A 21543-nucleotide genomic window follows, 5' to 3' on the forward strand; every position below is an offset into this window, starting at 1 on the left:
CCCACCTTCCTCACTCGCACGCCCGTGACGTCACGTTGACCTTTGATAACAGATGCGCTCATGTGTGGTTTAAGAGAAGATGATTGTTTGATATTGTAAATATATGACCAGACTTATTTTTTATTTATTTATAATATCAACTATAGACAATAAAGCAGGAACCTTCAGGGCTGTGAAGTTCCAATAACTGCAGTTCCTTTACTGGCCACTAGAGGCTACAAATGTGAGTCAATTTCCCATGTAACAAATGCCCAACTTTACAGCATTACAAAGCATGTTTTCAGCACTGTGTTTTGACTATTGCCCCCTGCTAAGAATTGTACAGTGAGCAAATTCATTTATAACTCATGAATCAGGTCACTGGAGCAGCTTGATGTGTTTGCTAGGCCACCTCCACTATCTCGCGTCACTGAGCTGGACCTCTTGACCATGCATGCGGTGTTGGTGTCTTTTGGAGGATTTTAAAACACTTTTTTGGGTCAAATATTCTTGGACACAGATCATCCAGGTAGTTTCTCCTCTGGTTTTCTTGCCTCAAAGTTGTTGTTTTTTTAATTTTTGAATAGTATTAATTAGTATGGTTGTGCTTGTGCTTGTGCGTCATTCACAAGGGCAAGAATGGTGAGAATAAATGGATGTCACAAAACAGCCACGAGCATTCATATTCATTACAGGCCTGATAGTTGAGTGAGGCACGATAGTTCCCATTGAATATCCAACACTGTCTTTGTTTGAGTTATCATTCCTAATTAAATGTAACACTGATATTAACCCCCTAATCTATCTGCTTTTTAACTAAATGTTAATTTTTATTTATTTTAAAGTTTACTTATTTATATCTGTGTTCACCCATATCCACCCAATTTATGTTCCCAAACTAATTATTTATTTATTTATTCATATAAGGTCTACTAATTAAAAATGTGTTAAAGCATCAGTATATTGCCTTTGGTTAATTAGTGACAGAATTAAAAGAAATGCCGTTTTTTGCAGGTAAATGATGATGCAGTGTAGATTTGTGTTTTCTCTTTAAATCTTGACACTTCCACAATGAATAAAAGTATAGTATCATTATTGTAAACAGTATTTTGTAGGTGAAAAATCTGAGGAAACGTTGCAAACAAAACATTTAAAAAATCTGTTTTGTTTTTTGTTCTTTGTTTTTAAATTTTCTTTGTTTTGTTTTGTTGTCTCCCTGAATGGCCCTTTAGGGATTTAACAACACTTGCAAGTGTTTTATCCTGCTGGATAAAAATGAAAATTACCACTTGTGCAAATGACATTCTACCTGCTGGGTTGTTTAAAAATGCTCTCTCTGCCATTGGCCCCTCTATTGTAGAGATATGCAATGCCTCACTTTTAACAGGTGTGGTCCCTACGTTCTGTAAGCATGCTGTTGTTGAGCTGATATTAAAAAAGAGCAGTTTGGATCCAACTCAGCTTAAGGATTATAGGCCTATCTCCAAGCTCCCATTATTGTCGAAAATTCTGGAAAAAGTAGTTGCAGATCAGCTTACCGCTTTTTTAGAAAAACATGACATTTATGACAAATTTCAGTCGGGTTTCCGTAAAAGTCACTCAACAGAAACCGCATTACTTAATAATAATGGATTGGATTTATATAGCGCTTTTCAAGGCACCCAAAGCGCTTTACCATACCACTATTCATTCACTCTCACATTCACACACACTGGTGGAGGCAGCTACAGTTGTAGCTACAGCTGCCCTGGGGCAGACTGACAGAAGCGAGGCTGCCATATCGCGCCATCGGCCCCTCTGGCCAACACCAGTAGGCAAGTAGGGTAAAGTGTCTTGCCCAAGGACACAACGACCAGGACAGAGAGCCCAGGGATCGAACCGGCGACCTTCCGGTTACAGATGCGATTCCCAACCCCCTGAGCCATGGTCGCCCCGTTAAAGTCTCTAGTGACATTATGATGTCAGCTGACTCCGGAGCATCCTCCATCATGGTTTTGTTGGAGTTGACATCTGCCTTTGACACCATTGACCATACCATCCTGATTAACAGGCTCCGGGACGTAGTCGGTGTGTCCGGTCTGGCTTTGAAGTGGTTTCAGTCGTACCTCTCCAACAGATCTTTTAGTGTTTTTGCAAATCAGTTTATGTCACATTCTAAGGATCTGACTTGTGGGGTACGGCAGGGTTCAGTTCTGGGTCCTATTCTTTTTCTTTTGTACATGTTACCTCTAGGACTTATAATTAGGCAGTTCCCTGAGGTGTCTTATCACTTCTATGCTGATGATATTCTGCTCTATTGCTCTTTTAAGCCGATGGAAGTCCTGTCCTCTTTAATTAAATGTTTAGCTTCCATTGAACAGTGGCTCGGGGACAACTATTTACAGTTGAACTCTGAGAAGAACATTAATTATTGCCCCCGACAACCAGATATCTCTAATCAAACAGCATCTTGGTTCTCTTGGCTCAGCTGTTCACCCGAGCCTCAGGTGTGATCTTTGATTCTGTCATGTCCCTAGAACAACACTCTCGCCAGTCAATTAGGAACTGCCTTTTTCAGCTAAGAAACATCTGGGGACTGTGAACTTTGCTATCTAAATCTGAGTTAGAAATGGTTATTCATGCTTTTATTTAATCTCGCTTAGATTATTGTAACAGTCTTTATCTTTGTTTGAGCAAAAGGAATCAGTTAGTCCAGAATGCTGCTGCAAGGCTTTTAACTAAGACACGAAAACGAGAGCACATCACACCAGTGTTACGTTCATTACACTGGCTTCCAGTACATTTTAGAATTCATTTTAAAAATCTTGGTACTGACTTTTAAAGCTTTGAATTGTGATGCCCCTGCCTACATTTCTGATCTTTTAGAACCCCACGCTCCCTCTCGCAGCCTGAGATCATCTAATCAAAGGCTGTTGGTAGTCCCACGAACTTGTTTTAAGACCAGAGGAGATAGATCTTTCAGAGCGGTGGCCCGCAGGTTGTGGAATGCTCTCCCTCCATTTTTATGTTGCCTTGATTGTATTTATTCTTTTAAAAAGCAGCTTAAGACTCTTAAGGCTTTTAATTAGATTTGTATGTTTGATTATTGATGTATTTTATGTATTTCTGTTTTTACATTACTGTGAAGCACTTTGTGGTTTTTATCCTGTGAAAGGTGCTATGTAAATAAATTGATTTGATTTGTTGTTGTTGTGTGAACCATCTTCTAGAGATAACTGCTAGAATACCTCTATGAATGAAAGAAAGCTGAAAATGTCTGTATGGTACTTTCCAGAAAGGAGGTTGCATCACAGTGTCTGAGAAATTTCCAAAGAAGAGCTGCATTCCTGAACTTCGCATGTACTGAAGTACACCACAACACAAAAGAAAGCTGCTGGGGCTCTCTTATTTGTGCTTCCTGCCTGAATCAGTGTGCGGCAGTAATATGAGTGAATAGTCATTTGGGCATACGCAACAAGTAGACAGAGGCTACATGTGAAAAAATATAAGGTTTCTGGAAAGTCTTTGGCCCAAGAAGAACAAATCATCCAATTTGAACAAAATAGTTCACTGACACTGACAACACACTCCTCAAAATTTGCATAATTTTGATTTGGTTTCTTTCCCTATAACAAAGTTGAAACGCACAAAACCCAAGAGGAGAATTAGCATGAATTCAAATTAAAACCCTCCCCACTGCTCGCACAGTTTCTGTTTCAGTGCATACTTCCTCTCTCTGAGACGGTACTTCCCATCCCTGACTATACTTCCTGTCTCATTGTGTAGCTTCAGTGATGTGATTAGAGCTGTATATGTAAATGTTTTGATCGCGTTTGTGTATAAAAGGCTCACAGATAAGACCGTCTGTACTGTATACACAGTTTTTTTTCAAGAGGCTTAATGTGTTGCATTTACCACAACAGAAAAAATATCGTTCCTCTTCCTCTACAGTCATGCTTGTTGGGTTAATTGGTGAACTTAAATTGGTCAGAAGTGTGGATGTGAGAGTTCGTGGTTGTCTGTCTCTCTGTGTGAGTCTTGTGATAGATCTGTCGCCACTATATCAAGCCTGTTACCTAACCTGACCTTACAGTTAATACACTTTTAAGAATGAAAATTAGGTTGAGCTTGTTGCTAGTTGGTCATTTAATGCCAGATTCATGCCTCAAATACCTCGAGAAATATACATATTTTCTAAATGAAATTATTTGCTGAGTTATTCACTTATGTATTTATTTATTTATATTTTTAAATTTGGCTGTTTTAATCCTCCATACACACAGGCTGGTTTTATGCTCAGTAAAAGAAAAGTGTTCCCATGACAACAGACAAAACACCATAGTTGCCAAGTTACTGCCTGTATCCATGGAAATCTGTTATGTGGTGGCATCTAATATAGTTCAAAGAATCTCATTGTTTCTTCTTCTTGTTCTCAGTTTCACCTTGTTTGTTTACTCATGTTGCAAAAACAGCTTGGATCGCGAATCATTTTGACGGTGCCAGGCCGCAAATGAGGCGATTGCATGTCTGTAAGTAACATGATAGGATGTTAACACCATATGTTAGGTACGCCCAGCATCACCTGAGATGGATCCATGTGGGTGTAACTCACCATGTGCCTGCAAAGATCGTGGTTCCCCCTATTTTGTGGTTAAATCCTTAAATATTTTAAAAACCACACCACTCTTATCCCTTTATAAAGAGCCAGCTAACAAGTCTCCGTAACACGTTGACCTCTGACTGGGTAAATTACAGGTTTTGATTTGCTGAATAAGATGCGGGTAATGAAAATTACTCCAATAGCTCCATCTGGTGGACAAGTGCAAAAAGCTTCAACATCTGGTTTATTATTTTAAGATGACTATTTTTCTGTGATTCTGCTAACACAGATCAGACTTATTGCCTTAACTATAGTGCTGTGCAAAGGTCTTGAAGGATCCCTCATTACTTTATATTTTGCTTGGAAAATTGGAGATAGGAGCAGTGATTTGTTCAATCATATGCAAACATAAATGGAAATACAACTCTCTTAGGCAAGATTTCTTGTAATTTCTTAAACCAGTCTTCAGGAATAGCTCTCCAGGCTTCTTGAAGCACTTTCTAAAGCTGTTTGTTGGAATATGGCTGCATTGTGTTTCATTTTCTGTTGAGATGATCCCACAGTGTATCAATAATGTTTAGGCCCAGGCTCTGGGGTGGCAGTTTTTTGCTTCAATTTTCATAAATCAAAATTTCACAGTACTGGCAGTAAAGTTTTATTTAGTGTTTACTTTGGGAAGTGTTTAATTGGCTATTGTAGTAAACAGAGGACGAGTGTCCCTGCATCTTTTTGCCTTTGTTAACTTGCTTGGTCTGATCCTGAAGCATGTCAGCTCCCCCACTGGAGATATGCTTGGCCTGTGATTTCACATGCAGCCAGGCAGTGTATATGCTTTGTCAGTTCCACTCGTCAGTGGAATGACAGAGGCTGTGCTCAACAAACCCGTCTTTATAGCAACCGGTCCCTTTCGCAGTAGCTTATCTACATGAAAACCACATAACACAACACATCGAGCAAAACTATCAAAGGCTTCTGGGTCCCACACCACTTATTTGTGGAGAGATCAGGTTGGCAGAATGTACTTTGGCTAGTTTGTAAGTGTTTGGAAAGAGGAACTGCTATTTCAGATTTGTATGGTTACCAAGATGGTTGCCCCAAGCCACCTTAAGTAGAGAGAAATCAGATGTCTTACCAGTGGTAAAGCAAGATAGGGCAAGCTTGGAGATCCCATATGAGCCCAAAAGTAGCAGCTGCATCACGTTGATACTTGAAATAGGTATGCTATCAGGATGAAGGAGTGGTATCTCTGGCAGTAAGTGGGTAAAGTGGCAGTACAGCCAGCCTGTTCCACTGGAGGCAAAACTGGATAAGAGTAAGGCAAAGCCAGACTGGATGATACATATGATGCCAGCTGAGGTTTAGGCACTCAGCAAGAGTGCTAACAACAAATTCACTAATATGTAAGGACATTTCTACAACAGTCATACCAATGACAAGTGAAGTATATGGAGACTTTCTGACATAAATAGATAAGAAGGCAATCATAGCACCATTATCTTTATTTCATTCCTCAGCGGTTACAGATGGAGCACAAGTTTAAAGTAGCAGTTATTAATAGTTTAGGGAGCATAGTGAGCAGTAATCGTTTGCAGCAGTATAGAGGCTCAGAGGAAAAACATACATCTACTTCCAGGCTTCTTCATCTTGTAGTGAATCCTTTTACTCCAGTTCAAGTTAACTCACAGACAGGTCTGTGTTGCTTTATACATTTTATATATATATTATCTATATTATACAAATTATATAATTTTAAAAAAGGCAGCACTTTTCTACTACTTGGCTCCTTTTTCTTCTTCCAATAGGCAGGTTATGGCGATGGCCTTCGTCACTGCATACGGGTCACAGTTTGCTGCGGGACGGCGGTCCTCAAAGTACCCTTTCTTCTCTTGCCCCACCTGCCGTGGGATGCGGATGCTGGCACCTCGATTGGCCACTCCAGCAGAGAAGTCGTGGATGCTGGAGGTTTCGTGGAGACCTGTGAGGCGCCTGATGTTGTCCTTGCCTTCATGAGGGTCGTACACACGAATGTGCTCAGGGTGCTTTTTCCCCAGCTTATCGATAGCCTTCTCAATGTACCTGCCATCAAAGAAACATGTATTTTTACTGAAGTTTCCATTTATTACTATGTTTGAGAAGGCAGTATGTTGAGCATCAGTGAACAGTTGTTTAAGCATGATTAGTAAAGATTAAGACAGCATCACTCTTTTCTTCATATTTGCTTCTAAGAGGACATTATTGTAATTTTTAAATACAGGTCTTGAGCAACAGTTTTCCAGGTTTTCTGAAGGTCTTTCAAAGTTTTGCTCTGGATATTGACTGCTTTTTAAAACCATTTTATAGTCAAGTCCTTGTATTTGATCGTTTTCAGAGAATGTTTTTTTTTGTTTTTTTGTTAAGCCACTGAAGACTTTTATCTATGAATCTCACTTAAGGGAATAACTTATTTACACTACAACTTAGGAAAGAACCAATTTAAAATTGTATCTTTGGGTAATTTGTTACTAGCAGTCAGTCACTTAAAAACACACATAATTTCTTCCCGTTTCTTGAATCAAATTTATTGCATACATAGAGTATCCAATAAAGTATCTGGTGAGGGGATATAGTGCTGCATTTTATTTAATTTAAAGAAATACTTAAAATAAAAAATAATAAGAAAATACAAGCTGTTTTTAATCTTTTCAAATGTGCCACTGGTCCTCCTTTTTGTAGTACAATGAAGAGCTTTTGTATGTGTATCTTTTGAAAGTCTGGAGTTTACTTACTGCAGTCCTCCTTCTTCCCTCATCTCCTTGGTGCTGACATTTGTGTGGCAACCAGTCCCGTTCCAGTTGCCCTTCATGGGTTTGGGGTCCAGAGTTGCTACAACCCCGAAATCTTCACAGACACGGTGCAAAAGGAAACGTGAGACCCACAAATGGTCCCCCATCTCGATGCCCTCACAGGGGCCCACCTGGTATTCCCACTGAAGCCAGAGAAAAAGAAAGATGCAGAGACAAGAGGGAAATGTTCGAGGTGAAAACATTAACACTGTTAATAAATGATACGTTTAGCTAACTGCAATTTGATAGTTTTTTTTGACTGTTAGAAAACAAAGAAATTATAATGAGTAACATTTGCTAATGGCCTAGTATTTGCTTGGAAATCACTTGTGAATTATATTTATGTTTCATATTTATCTGTGTATTAAATTTCAGTTTTTTGAGCTCAGTGTTTTCTGCGTCATTGAGCTCATTTTTCTCTGAAGAATTTTGTTTTGTAATGTTGTTTTTTATATTTTTTTAGGTAGGTTGTTTTGAATGTTTTGGCTGCTGTACCAGAGTATTTCCCCAGGTTCTGGGATAAATAGCTTGTCTCATAAATATGTCATATGTTTGTAATATATAACAATATTTAGTCATCGTATTGTATCAAATTAACATTGTCTGAATTAACTGTAAAGTCATAACTAATGTTTGTATGTGGTCATTAAATACTGTTGAGCCATCCACTTTATTTGGACAGCTAATAAATTGTAAATAAAGTTGTAGCTGACTTTATAGTCACTATAACCTATACTTGTTTTAAATTGCATTTCAGTAGGGAGGTTGTGCTGTTTTGCCTTTTGTTACTTTCTCTTTTGCTATCATTTTATTTTCTGTTTTAAACTAGCTGGTTAAGTTCAGGAATTGTGGTTCAAGTTTGGGGTGAGACTGTTTTCTTTATTGTGTGGCATCACTGGACTGTAGCAGCGTGAGTATTTCATAGAAAGCCATGTTATGCGTGGTATGTTGGGGAGGTGTACCCATCTACCCATCTCAATGTCACAAAACGTATCTCGTCGATGCAAAAAGAAAAATGCAATGGAAACAAAAGAAATGTGATGCAACCTTTTCTGGGTGTTATAAAAACGAAACAAGAAGCTAAAAATCCAACTGGCAGAAATCCAAAGCAGGAGAACTAGAAGATAAGAATAGTTTTTAATTATTTCATGTTTTTCTGAATAAAACAACTCCGTGATGCCCTATAATGAAAAGGCTCATTGAGTAGTAATAAAAGATTTATTACTAACCAAAACTCAAGATCGCAGAAAAGTTAATGGCATAAAGAAACACAAAATACATTGTAACCAGTGATTAATAAATATTACATACATTTAATTAGCTATGTTTATTATAAAGTGCTACTGCCATGTATTGGAGTAGTACTTTCAGTTACCTGAGATGGCATAACTTCAGCATTAGTACCGCAGATTTTGATCCCAGTATAGAGGCAGGCCTTGTAGTGGCACTCCACAATGTCCCTTCCATAAGCACTGTTGGCCCCCACCCCACAGTAGTAAGGACCTGAGGACACATGATGACACAAATGAAAAACCACAATATCAAGATACACTGTATGAAAACTGTACGACGGCTATAAACATTTAGGTTCTGAGCCTATAAAAAGTGCATTTGTGATTCTTGTTTTCAGACAAAAATTACAAACATTTACAATATGAAGTGTCTGAGAAATGATTTGTCTACTTCTTTTCTAACTTTACAGAAATCCTTTGTATAGCACTGACCACTGTGCTAACTTGAATAAAATAATGATAACATGTGGGAAAGAGAAGTGTGGTGCTCAGAGAATCTGAATGGATTTACAAGCTCCTTAAGAATGTGAAAGCCTTTGTTAAAGTTTAGAAACGTATCAGCTGTGCTAGTCTACTTTTGGTTTTGTTCCTTTTGTCTGATTTCATACCCTGTCATTCTTGGAAAGTGTCTGTTTTGTTTCTGAGAAATTCTGTCATTACCTCTGCTTCTCTGACTTTAAATGTAAATGTGTATCATTTTGTGGGATATTGCTTCACTCCACACTCTCCGTGACCCAGATAATAGCACAAGGATTTACCACAAGCTGGCAATGGGGTCGTCACTGCAGTATTTGTATAAAAAACAGTAAAAAAAATGACAGCTCGGTTACCTTGGGGTGCTGGGAATCCATTTGGAGGCCAGCTAAATGGATGTCCATCTGTTCCCAGAAGTGTGTACTCCTGTTCCATACCGAACCAAATATGGTGCTCTTTGACCTTTTCCATCACTTTGTTGCAACTTGCTCTGTGGTTAGTTTCTAAAATAAAAGTCAGAGCAGTCTATTATTATGATCTTAGACGATGTTAAGGGTAAAAAGCATGGACTGAAAAAAATGTACCAGCAGGTAAACGGTTGTACTTCAGGACCTCACAGAGAACCAGTTTATTGGGGTCAAGGTTGAATGGATCCCTGAACATGCAGACCGGGATGAGGTACATGTCACTGTTGGAGCCTTCGGCCTGGTAGGTGCTTGAGCCATCAAAGTTCCACTCAGGTATTTCTAAAAATAGAGACTTCTTATTACTCCTCTGATTAGGCGTCAGTGTTCACATTCTTTTTTAAAGTGAAACCTGATTAACTTGATAACTACGTTAATAGAGATGTCATGGAAAATTCCCATTCATACTATCTGCTTGGTGAGATCTGGCCCTGTTACTAAAAGTAGACACAAATAAATGTAACAGGACAATGGGGAAAAAAGACAAACATAAAAGAGCACAATTACAGTAAAATGTGCCAAAGTTCTCTGGTAGCGAAGACAAATTAAGAAAAGACAGCGAGCACACTAACTTCTCAAGCTTAGACACACCTGGAATATTCTATTTAATAATAAATCAGTTAGATTTCAGTGAGTTTCCACAGTGGATTTACTTCTTTCAGTTTATTTTTTTCATTTGAAAATGTTTAGCTTTTATTTAGTTATTTTAAGTTTCTGTCATGGCTGTGTGAAGGCAGGAAGGAATCCCAAAAGCAGGACTCACAGAGGCAGACGTAAACTCAAAACACTCAGCTTTATTGCTGGATAACAACAGAACAGAAAACTAACTAAACTGAGAATACAAAACAAACTAAACAGGCAGGCGAGCTAGCAAAAGGAACACACAGTGTAAATTTAGCAGGGGAAGACGCAGATACTAAACAGGACTGAGAGGAAACAGCTGGGAGACATGGCTGACACTGATTACGCAGACAAGACAGGGAGAGCACAAAACTGAACGCACTGACATAAGACATAGACCTTCAAAGTAAAACAGGAAGTACATGACAGACACAGAGATCCAGACTAGACAGTGAGCTTAACACACTCATGAGCAGACATAATAACATCAAGGACAGACGGAACACAGATACGTGGGACCAGGGCAGGCACAGAACAGAAACCTAACAAATGGCAAATCATAATGAAAGACATAACCAGAATAAACAAGAACATAACATATTATGAAGAAACAAAACACTGAGTCCTCAGACATGACAGTTTTAGTGTTACTTTCAGTTTTTTTAATTAATATTGTATGAATGGGCATGTGCCAGGTGCACCCCCATAATGTTTTGAAAGCAGTTGGCTCACAGTCTTGTAGACATTCAGAGTCTCAATAAACACGTCAATCAAAGCCTCATCGGGCAGGTTGTAATAACAAATTGAAAGGGTAGAAAAGCTGCCCTTCACTATAAAGCTAATTAAACATTAAGTTTTAGACTAAGTGCCTCTCACCCCAAAAGGTTAGAGCTTATTAAAAATGCCATTCACCTTCTATGCTTTTTGGTTCTGTGTCTAGAGTTCTCGTCTTGTTCCGAAGTGTCTCTCCAGTGCCATCAATCCAGATGTAGGTGACCTGGCATTTCTGTCCTTGAGGCAGGCTCATGTACTGCTGCCGCACAGTTTTGTTGAGATGAGAGCTGGATGACACTGATGCCATTTTCACCTTCAATTGCAAAAGTGGATAATTACAGTAACAGATGGCATTTTTTGACTTTATGGCACCTTCAATTTCCATGTTGTGCTTTTTTTTCTTCCCATAACAAACCTACAACTATAAGGTTTTTTCAAAGTTATTAAAATGAACCAGCGGCATTACTTCACTTGTCAAGTCTCACAAGATTAATTTTCCACATCTAGTTATAGTTCCACATGAGTTTGACACTCCTGATTTCTAGCAATCAGTTTCAGAATGTAAATATAGTGCTATAAGGTATTTAACCAGACACCAAGAAGATAAACATCCAGGGCTTGAAACACATTCACAGACAACCTCTGAGAAATAAAAGAAAACTTAAAGTATTTGAAAATAATATAACGTAATCAGTGATGCACATAAGCATATGGTATCTAACCCTAAACAGGAAATTGGACATTATTTCACTTATATGCTACTCATAAGTAGGTCAAACACATTTGAACTTTATCTAATGTATTACAGTTATAATTTGACTAAACTGACTTTTATATATATATTTTAGGTTCTGTCAGTGCTGCATTCGTCAACAGATAAAGTTGTTGATGTAGAGTGAGTAGTCTTAACAATTACATATACAAGTAGCTGCTTTGTTTTAATTTACCTTCATTCCTTTTGTTTCCCTACATTTATTTGTATGATGTTAATTACATTTATTGATGTTTTATTACATTCTTGTCTTGTAACTTTTAATCAAATATGTCTTAATAAAGTTTTTAGTAACTATTTGTGATAAAAAAAATGTTTCATTGTTATACTTTCAGATACTAACAGGGCAACTTTAAACATGAAAATTAAGAAAAAAGTAAGATCAATCTCTTCCCTTTTTTAGTTATATCTTAATATCTTAATAACTGGAAAACAGTGGCATACCATTCTCAGATTTAAATGAAGCAAATTAAACAAACAAAAACAAAGAATTATTTGAACTTACTCTTTTACAGTCGGTTCTTCAGGTGAAGAAGTGTCTAGCTTCCGAGTCAAGTTTGAGAATGAGGTGCCTAAACCTGTTTGTGGTATTTAGCCAGAACGCAAGCTAGGCTGCTGATGTCACCTGTTACGTCCTGACGTAATATGGCATTTAAATACTTTGTGTGGGGTTGTCCATGTAAGCAGCAAACACATACAAGAAAAAAACACATACACTATAATGTTTTGATCAGTCCACAACAAATCCTGCAAGACTGTAAGCGCCTTCAGTACAATCTTTGACAGTATTCCTGCTTCTCTTCTATGGAGAAACAAACCAAATGGTAAACATATTACATTTATACTGTACACACCTCATGTACAAAGCACTGACCTATAAGATCCAAGTATGTGCCCCTATCCAGCCAAACGAAAACAGTGCACAGGTATAGCTCAGGGTATCACAAACTCCCATGGAAAACAGTAACAAACACCCACCTGATGAAAGGCCATCTGCTGATAGTGACTGACTGCTGTTTGCTGAGCTGAGGGTCTTGCAGCTCACTGAACACAATTAGAGACCAGAAGCTGCTGCTGGCTTCAGTTTCCGTCAGGTTGGCTGTTCTGAGATCAGGCAGAGGGGCAGAAATTCAGCAACTCTAACAGAAAAAGAATTAGTCACATGGGATCCATTGAGGATGTATTGAAGTGTGTGAGATGTAGATGCAGAACAGGCCAAGAGCATAAATAAGAAAAGAGATTGTAGGGCTCACCAGCCACAAGCAAGCAAATTGCTCAGTTGGCATTATTGTAAGACAACGTTTACTTTACTTGATATTGGGTCTGAAAAAGTAGCACTTGTCTCTGATATTTGATGACTACAGCAACCTATTGCTCTGATATTCTTCCTTGTATAGAGAAGACCACTTGTTACTGAAATACAAACAAAACCACATTTTAGAAAACAAAATACTGGTGGACACCAGTAGATGCACCTGTGGTATAAATATGAAAATCCTAGGTGATTTTCAGAAATTGACCTTAACCTTGAGGTTGAGGTTACAAAGTAAGTCTAAAGGAAATGCATTTTATAGATATGTCTTTTCAGTCAAATTAAAAACAAGTTTAAGGAGGGATTACCACATTGCCTTAATGAGACGATCTCATTACTGTGAGCCATCTGCCTTCACTGTGTTGTGTTTGTGTTGTAATATGTAGTGTGAACTGAAAAACATCATTAATACAACATTAATATCACCATATTAATGTAGCACAATAATTCTGATATAAACAAAACTAACCCCTCCCAAAACAAACAAACAAACAAACAAAAACAAACAACTAGATTGCTAAATGGACTACTATGGATGGATTACTACAAGCCTCATTTGTTACGTCTGGCGCGGCAGACGTGTGGAGTTCGAGAGTAGGACCCAAGATGCAACTTTTGACGAGAGTGAGCTTTATTTTATAAGGTGGGTGAAAACAAACAGCAAGGCGAGAATAAAACCTAAACCAGAAAAACTAATAAAATAAACCTGAAACCAAAAACAGACATGCAGGGATACACAGAGCAAAAACATAAGCCGGCGAGCGATCACGCAGACAAACCAGCAAAGCGCACACAAAAACACAGGGCTTTAATACACACAGGGCAATCAGAGAATGGGAAACAGGAGGGGGACACGGCTGGCATTAATTGAACATAACAAGACAAGGGGAAGCGAAACTAGAAACACTGACAAAAGAAACAGACCTTCAAAATAAAACAGGAACTCACACATGCAAAGACACAGACTAAGAAACACGGACTTTACACAGAGGAATACACAGGCAGAAATGACTAAACACTAAACTGAGGAAGAACAGAACCGAAAACCAAAGAGCAAGAAAACCAGAACCAAAATACATCACAATAATAGAAAACACAAAACGCTGGGTCAAAAGACCCGAGATCATGACATCATTGCCTTCAAGCCTGTTTAACCTAATAGTCACACAGAAGCATCAGGGGTAACTCAGGGTTCAGTTTCTTGCACTAGTATGCTGCAAAGATTAGCTCTATCTCTCAAGCCACAGGAGAAGCATACCTACTAATCAATGAAACTTTATTGTTTAATGGGCATGTTGTTTATTTCTTGTCTAATGAGTTGAACCTATAACAAAGTGCTACAATATGTATTTTTTAAAACAAACTTATTGAGCTACTCAGTCCACCTTTAACGTATCTGTTTTGCCCTGTTGTGGCATGAGGAAACAAGTTCTCAATAACTGGAAATGAGTTCACGACAGTGCTGATATCTGTCACCGTCAACAATTTTTATTTCAGCACTCACTGACGAGGACTCTGTGCTAAACTGATATCCTCTCCATTCACAAGACGAATTCAGATCACCGCACTGTTCTCAAAAATGGCCATTTTCAGAAAAGCAATGCTGTCTTCAGCCCCTCAAGCAACTTATTACCTTTGCCAATAGGGTTACACCATCTTCTCAGTTTATCTGTTTGATTACTTAGAAGAGTTTCATTAAAATTTTAAAAGAGATTTTGTTTTACAAGTCTGCAATGATTGTGAGAAAGAAAGGTTTAGTCATAAGTGATTTTTTCTCTTTGCTTGTTACTGTATCTAACAAATAATAATAATAAATAAAACAGCTTAAGCAAAAATTATTTTTGATTTGTTTTTAAGCCAATTCAAACCATATTCTGTATTTGCTAATTTTGCTTCCTATTTGTATTGCCTTACTTTATTTATAAATATTTCTGTCATGCCAGAGATGGAGCTCTGGGGACGGCAGCATTAGTCTGTGAGTCAGTAGTGAAATACAGCATAAAATCTTAGATTAGTTACTCTTAATGTCTGTATGGTATACTCCTGGTACTCAGAGGATGAGTACTGCAGTGCCAGAGTCAGTTCAAAATATCTTGACAGACGTGAAAAACAAAAAACATTCCCATCAGCTTTCTCTATGTAAATGTCAGCATGTTTGAGATTGCTGCGAAGGTTGCAGCAGGTTTCTGTTTGTCTTCACCTTAAGACTCAAGTTCAGCCTGAGAGTCATGCACAAAAGGAAAGTAATAATCGCTACCTCGGTCAAATATGATAATCCCCAAAACGGGACATACAGGTTAGACATCTAGCTAGATACAAAATGTGACGCCACCTTAAAATAGACATGTTTTTTGGGTGAGTAATTTAGGCGTGTGCTCAAAACTCATCAGGCTGAGTGGATGTACACTTCACTGGTAACTGAACCACTGGAAATAATTGTTTATGATTAATGGATATAATCATGAATGCGTCCACCAATCATTAAAGTTGAAGTTTACATCAGTCACAAGGGCGTATTTGGCATGGACGGAAGGGACACGCCCCCACCAATATCCAGCGATTATTGAATTGTCCCCACCAATAATTTGATCTATTCAAGTAAAGAAAATCAAACCCGATAGAAAGGGGAAAAAAACGATCTGTCAACGTCTCATTCACTCAGCGGTGCAGAAAGAGTTAAATTACGTCCTCTACTGGAGTCCTACCTCATGTGACAAATATGGCCAATGTGATTGGCTGTGCCTTTCAGGGAGCTGTGTTTAGTTTTAGCAGCGGCAAGCCTGCGCTGCAAGGAGGAGAGGAGGATGGCAGCAAAAAGGAAGATCCTGGATATAAGTATTTTTCAAAGAAACCTACAAGTCACTTAAAGCCAAATTAACTCATAAAATGTGTCCGTCACAATAACGTTACAGGCTATGCTAGGCTTTGGCCCACATCAGTCTAAAATCGTATGTAACCACGATTAACGTGTTTTGGAAATTAACTGCACAACAGGCAGCACTATTAGTTATCTCAGTCTCAGAGTAGCATTTCTAATTTTGATTGAAACTGTCAGAGAAAACGGCAGCTTTGAGCAAGTCAGGATATTAGTTTACAGAGGCTGTTAAAATTATATGTCTAACATTAAAATGTTGGTGACACAATAATTTAATCCTAATGGCACTGACATATTCATAGGTTAATTTTTGAGACAAAATGTCATGAGGTAGTCATGATTTTGCAAATATCCACCTTGTAGTGCAGTTTGCACAAATTGTTTTAAAAATGCACTCACCCTACAAACATTACTGATGAGTCAAGATCTGCACAAATTGACAGAAACACTGAAGCAGCTTATTGTCATGTATGTCCTATTTGTCAGGTGACAGAGGCAGCTCTGCCATGTTGTAGCTCAGACAGAGGTGAAGAGGCGAGGTCACAGGTGACTGACTGATGATTTAGTGCTATAGATTAACTAGTATTTATTATCATGACAGTTGTTAGGCTGCTGATGTAAATTGATTCATTAGTGTATATTTGACAAAGAATCTGAATTGACATGTCTCACTTTTTATATGGCACGAATCAATGTGTTATTTTATCAGGTGGCAATATGTCCTAGTGCAGTCAGAGGGGAAGAGCCAGGGCCAAAGGTGAGGCACATCAAGCACAGAATAATAATTGTAATCTGAGGATAAAATGCATGTACTGAGGCTGAAAGAAGCTTCAGTGCTCTCAGAAGACTAAAAACATGGCTAAGGTCAACAATGACTCAAATGAGATTAAACAATGCTGCTGTATGTCCACCAGGAGAGACTGGACAGTATAGATGTAAAACAAATATGCCAGCAGTTTATCTCAGTTAACGAGAGGAGCAGGCATGTGTTTGGCTCCTTCACATAGTGGACATTGAGTTGTTGTGTGGGACACCAGTAGTCCATGTCTGTTGCTGTAACAGTAGTTCATGTTGAGAATAGAAAGTCTCAGCTCACTGATTTGATCGGGGCAATAGTGCCTAAACTGTTGCATAATTTTGCTGAGAGATCTTTTACTTTGTGGTCATCTTAGATGAGCGGTTTTATGGACAAAAACCAGCAGGTCATTCAGTGTTCCCTTAGTGCTAATGTATCAGAGATGTTGGTGTACTATAACTGAAGTAATGATGTTAAGTCCTTAAAGTCATATTCTTTTATTGTCATGACTGTATGTGAAGCTATTTTTATTTTTGTATGATACCTGATTTATATGGAATATGGCTGAAGTAAACTAAAGCCTAAAATACTTAGTCAGTCATTTGTTTAATAGTAACTTAACATTATATAATTCACATATAAAACTATGAATTGTGATTTTAAATTGTTTATAAGCACGTAGAATAGGATATGTAGGCAAGTATATTTCTCCTCTTTTTATTAAGAAGCAAAAACAAAAAGGAAAAAAAAAAGAAACCGGGCAGGGTTCGGTGGTTGAATCATCCGTCCCCACCAATGCCAAAACCAAATCTACGCCCTTGATCAGTCACCAATCAGACTTGCAGGAAAACTATCAGCTTTCAGGTTGTCACTTCACAATTATCAAAAAAATTAATGTTTACAATATTATTATGGAGATATTGAAAATTGTACAATTAATCTATAACTTAGTCTGAAACAATAAATGTACAGCAATATTGATATTTCACAAAAATCACAATTCTCATTGACATGCAGTTATTGTGACAACAATAAGGGAAGCGGCCTAATGTGTACATAGAAAATATTAAACTTAGGACCAGTGGCGTGTCTAGAAAATTTTTGTTGGGGGGGCCACGTAGGGGCACAGATTTGGAGAAGGGTGGCAGATGTAATTGGCAGATAATGTTAAAAACAATTCTACCAACCGTTAACCATAATTCAATAACCCTATAAACCTAATAACCGAATGCGCTTTTAACTCTTATTAGAATGAGATTTTAACCACTACGGTGCAAAGTTTTTAGATACTGTGATGATAAAGAACAAGAGATACAATCAGTCAGTGTTTATTCAGCAGTCAAGGACATCAATATTTGCATAGTATTTTACTGACATGTAGTGCACATATGTTTTGGGCAAAAACCATGATGGCGCCGGTGAGGTCGGCTGCCGTCACGACTGCTCCGACCACTTTTTCTTTGTCTTTGTTTTTTAAGTTAGTTTTCAGCGTTTCTAAATCGGCAAAATCATCACCATTGGGTACATTAGGTATGACAGTGACACTCTTGTTTCTATTGGTATACAATGTACTCACAATTCGAAGTTTTTAACTCCGGATCCGAGCTGGCCGAGTGAGATCTCGAGGGAGAACAAAGGGAAGCGGCGGCGGCCTAGAGGGAAGCGAGCCGGCGTCAGGAACAGGCTGAGAGCTCGTGCACACCGCACACCTCTGCCTAGCATCCTGCTCGCCAACGTCCAGTCACTGGAGAACAAGCTTGACGACCTCAGGGCCAGGATAAAGTTCCAGAGAGACATTCGGGACTGCAATCTCCTCTGCTTCACCGAGACATGGCTGAACCCAGCGGTGCCGGACCACGCCATCCAGCCGGCCGAGTTCTTCTCGGTTCACCGCATGGACAGGACACGGGACTCGGGGAAGTCAAGGGGAGGCGGCGTGTGTTTAATGGTGAACAACAACTGGTGCAACAGTGCGAACGTTGTTCCTCTCACACGCTCCTGCACACCAAATCTGGAACTACTGTCCATCATGTGTCGTCCTTTTTATCTACCTCGGGAATTTACATCGGTCATTGTAAGTGCCGTTTATATTCCACCACAAGCGGACACGGTCACCGCCTTATGCGAGCTGCATGAGGCACTCACACAGCACCAGACACAACACCGGGACGCTGCGCTTATTGTGACGGGGGACTTTAATAGCGCCAACCTCAAACGCACAGCGCCGAACTTTTATCAACACATCACCTGCCCCACCAGAGGTGAAAGGACACTGGACCACTGCTACACTACGGTCAAGGACGGCTACAAGGCACAATCCCGCCCCCCGTTTGGCAAATCTGATCACGCCGCCATCTTCCTCATGCCAAAATACAAACAAAGGCTGAAACAGGAAGTTCCGGTTCAGAGGAAGTTCGCGCGCTGGACGGATCAATCGGTGGCCGCGTTACAGGACGCACTCGATGACGCAGACTGGGGCATGTTCAGAAACAGCTCCGACGATGACGTCAACGTGTTTACGGAAGCGGTTGTGGGATTCATCGGGAAACTAGCGGATGATACCGTGGAGACAAAGACTATCACAACGTTTCCCAACCAGAAGCCGTGGGTGGATAAAACCATCCGCGACGCTCTGAGATCCCGCACCGCTGCCTACAACACGGGACTCATGACGGGGGACATGGACCCGTACAAAGCCGCGTCATATAACGTGCGGAGGGCGGTGAAAGAGGCGAAGCAGCGCTACGGGAGGAAACTAGAGTCACAACTCCAACAGAGTGACTCTAGGAGCCTGTGGCGGGGACTAAGGACAATAACGGACTATAAAGCACCAACAACCGGTATGACGAACGTGGCCGTGACTCTGGCAGACGAGCTGAACACTTTCTATGCTCGCTTCGAGGCTGCAGCTAAGGTCTCCAACAATGCTAGTGTTAGCGGCGCTAACGGCTGCAGACAGGAAGATACTGCCAGCACCGGAAACGTGCTCGTCATCTCCGAGCATGAAGTAAGGAGAGCCTTCAAGAGAGTGAACACCAGGAAAGCAGCAGGACCAGACGGCATCCCAGGTCGTATCCTAAGAGACTGCGCATACCAGCTAGCTCCTGTGTTCACTGAGATATTCAACATCTCTTTATCTCAGTCGGTGATCCCCACATGCTTCAAAGAGTCCATCATTGTTCCTGTCCCGAAGAAACCCCACCCTGCTTCTCTCAATGACTATCGCCCTGTAGCCCTCACCTCAGTAGTGATGAAGTGCTTTGAACGCCTGGTCAGAGACTTCATCATTTCTTCACTACCAGACACACTGGACCCACTACAGTTCGCTTACCGTCCAAATCGTTCCACAGACGATGCCATCTCTCATCTCCTCCACACATCACTCACTCACTTGGACACTAGAAGGGGGAATTATGTTAAAATGCTCTTCATAGACTACAGCTCTGCATTTAACACCATAATTCCCTCCACACTCACCACCAAGCTGGAGCATCTGGGACTCAGCTCATCTATGTGTCAGTGGATCTCCAACTTCCTAACTGGCAGACCACAGGCAGTAAGGATGGGCGGACATGTCTCAGCCTCCACCACTCTCAGCACTGGAGCCCCCCAGGGGTGTGTTCTGAGCCCCCTGCTGTACTCTTTGTACACATATGACTGTGTGGCCACTACCAGCTCCACCACCATCATCAAGTTTGCTGACGACACCGTCGTGGTGGGCCTGATCTCTGATAACAACGAGACGGCCTACCTGAAGGAGATTAGGAATCTGGAGAACTGGTGCCAGAGGAACAACCTCCTTCTAAACGTCAGTAAGACAAAGGAGCTGATAGTGGACTTCAGCACTAAGCAGGAGAGGAACTACCAGACCCCCGTCATCAACGAGTGCCCAGTGGAGAGAGTGGACAGCTTCAAATACCTCGGAGTTCACATCACGCAGGACCTGTCATGGTCCTGTCACATCAACACCGTGGTGAAAAAGGCCCGACAGCGTCTCTACCACCTCAGACGCTTGAGAGACTTCCAACTGCCCTCCAAGGTGCTCAGGAACTTTTACTCGTGCACCATAGAGAGCATCCTGGCGGGAAACATCTTAACCTGGTTCGGGAACAGCACCATGCAGGACAGACGAGCTCTACAGAGGGTTGTGCGGTCAGCTGAGCGCACCATCCGCTACAGCAGGCGGTGCTGGACCAAGGCCAGGAAGATCGTGAAGGACCTCAGCCATCCCAACAACAGACTGTTCTCTCTGTTGAGGTCAGGAAAGCGATTCCGCTCCCTGAAGACCAACACAGAGAGAATGAGGAGGAGCTTCTTCCCGCAGGCGATACGGTCTCTCAATCACACCACCACACAGTACTGACCCACACATACAGTTCTTACACACACACTGGACTTTCTGGACTTTGGTTTGCACAACACTGGTCACTATATTCTTCATTTCCGGTTAATACTTGTACAGCTGCTGTTATTGTGTATATATTTATTTATATTTAGATTTCTTCATACATTCTTATATAGTTCTATATTGTGTATTGTGTATTTTGTTGTACAGTTATTTTATTTTCAACTTTAATTTATATATTTATCTTTATCTTATTCTTCCCAGTTAAATTTACCCTTCATTCTAATTTGTGTTGTACAGTTATTTCATTTTTAACCTTAATTTATATTCTATTCCTTCCTAGTTAAATTTACCCTTTTTAATTTTTCATATTTATTTCCTATCTTATTCATAGCCTTTTCCTTTTTTGTTTTCTTTAGGTCACGAGCAGTTGTCCAA

General features: G+C 39.9%; 1 protein-coding gene across 1 annotated transcript; it reads right to left on the reverse strand.

Moving 5' to 3' along the window:
* Positions 1-6042: 6042 nt before the first annotated feature.
* Positions 6043-12883, reverse strand: LOC147325617 (glutamine synthetase-like). Its single transcript, XM_086300202.1, has 7 exons — positions 12756-12883; positions 11144-11318; positions 9731-9892; positions 9503-9649; positions 8756-8883; positions 7324-7523; positions 6043-6634 (listed from the first exon to the last, which is right to left on the reverse strand). Exons 1-7 carry the CDS (start codon positions 12768-12770, stop codon positions 6331-6333), a joined length of 1131 nt encoding a protein of 376 aa, XP_086156328.1. The 5' UTR covers positions 12771-12883; the 3' UTR covers positions 6043-6330.
* Between the last annotated feature and the right edge of the window lie 8660 nt (positions 12884-21543).

Source organism: Aulonocara sp. 'chitande type north' Nkhata Bay, linkage group LG7, assembly GCF_057382095.1.
Source record: "Aulonocara sp. 'chitande type north' Nkhata Bay isolate Kocher_YH1m ecotype deep benthic linkage group LG7, A_spYH_male_GT1.1, whole genome shotgun sequence".
In the NCBI taxonomy this organism is placed as follows: Eukaryota; Metazoa; Chordata; class Actinopteri; order Cichliformes; family Cichlidae; genus Aulonocara; species Aulonocara sp. 'chitande type north' Nkhata Bay.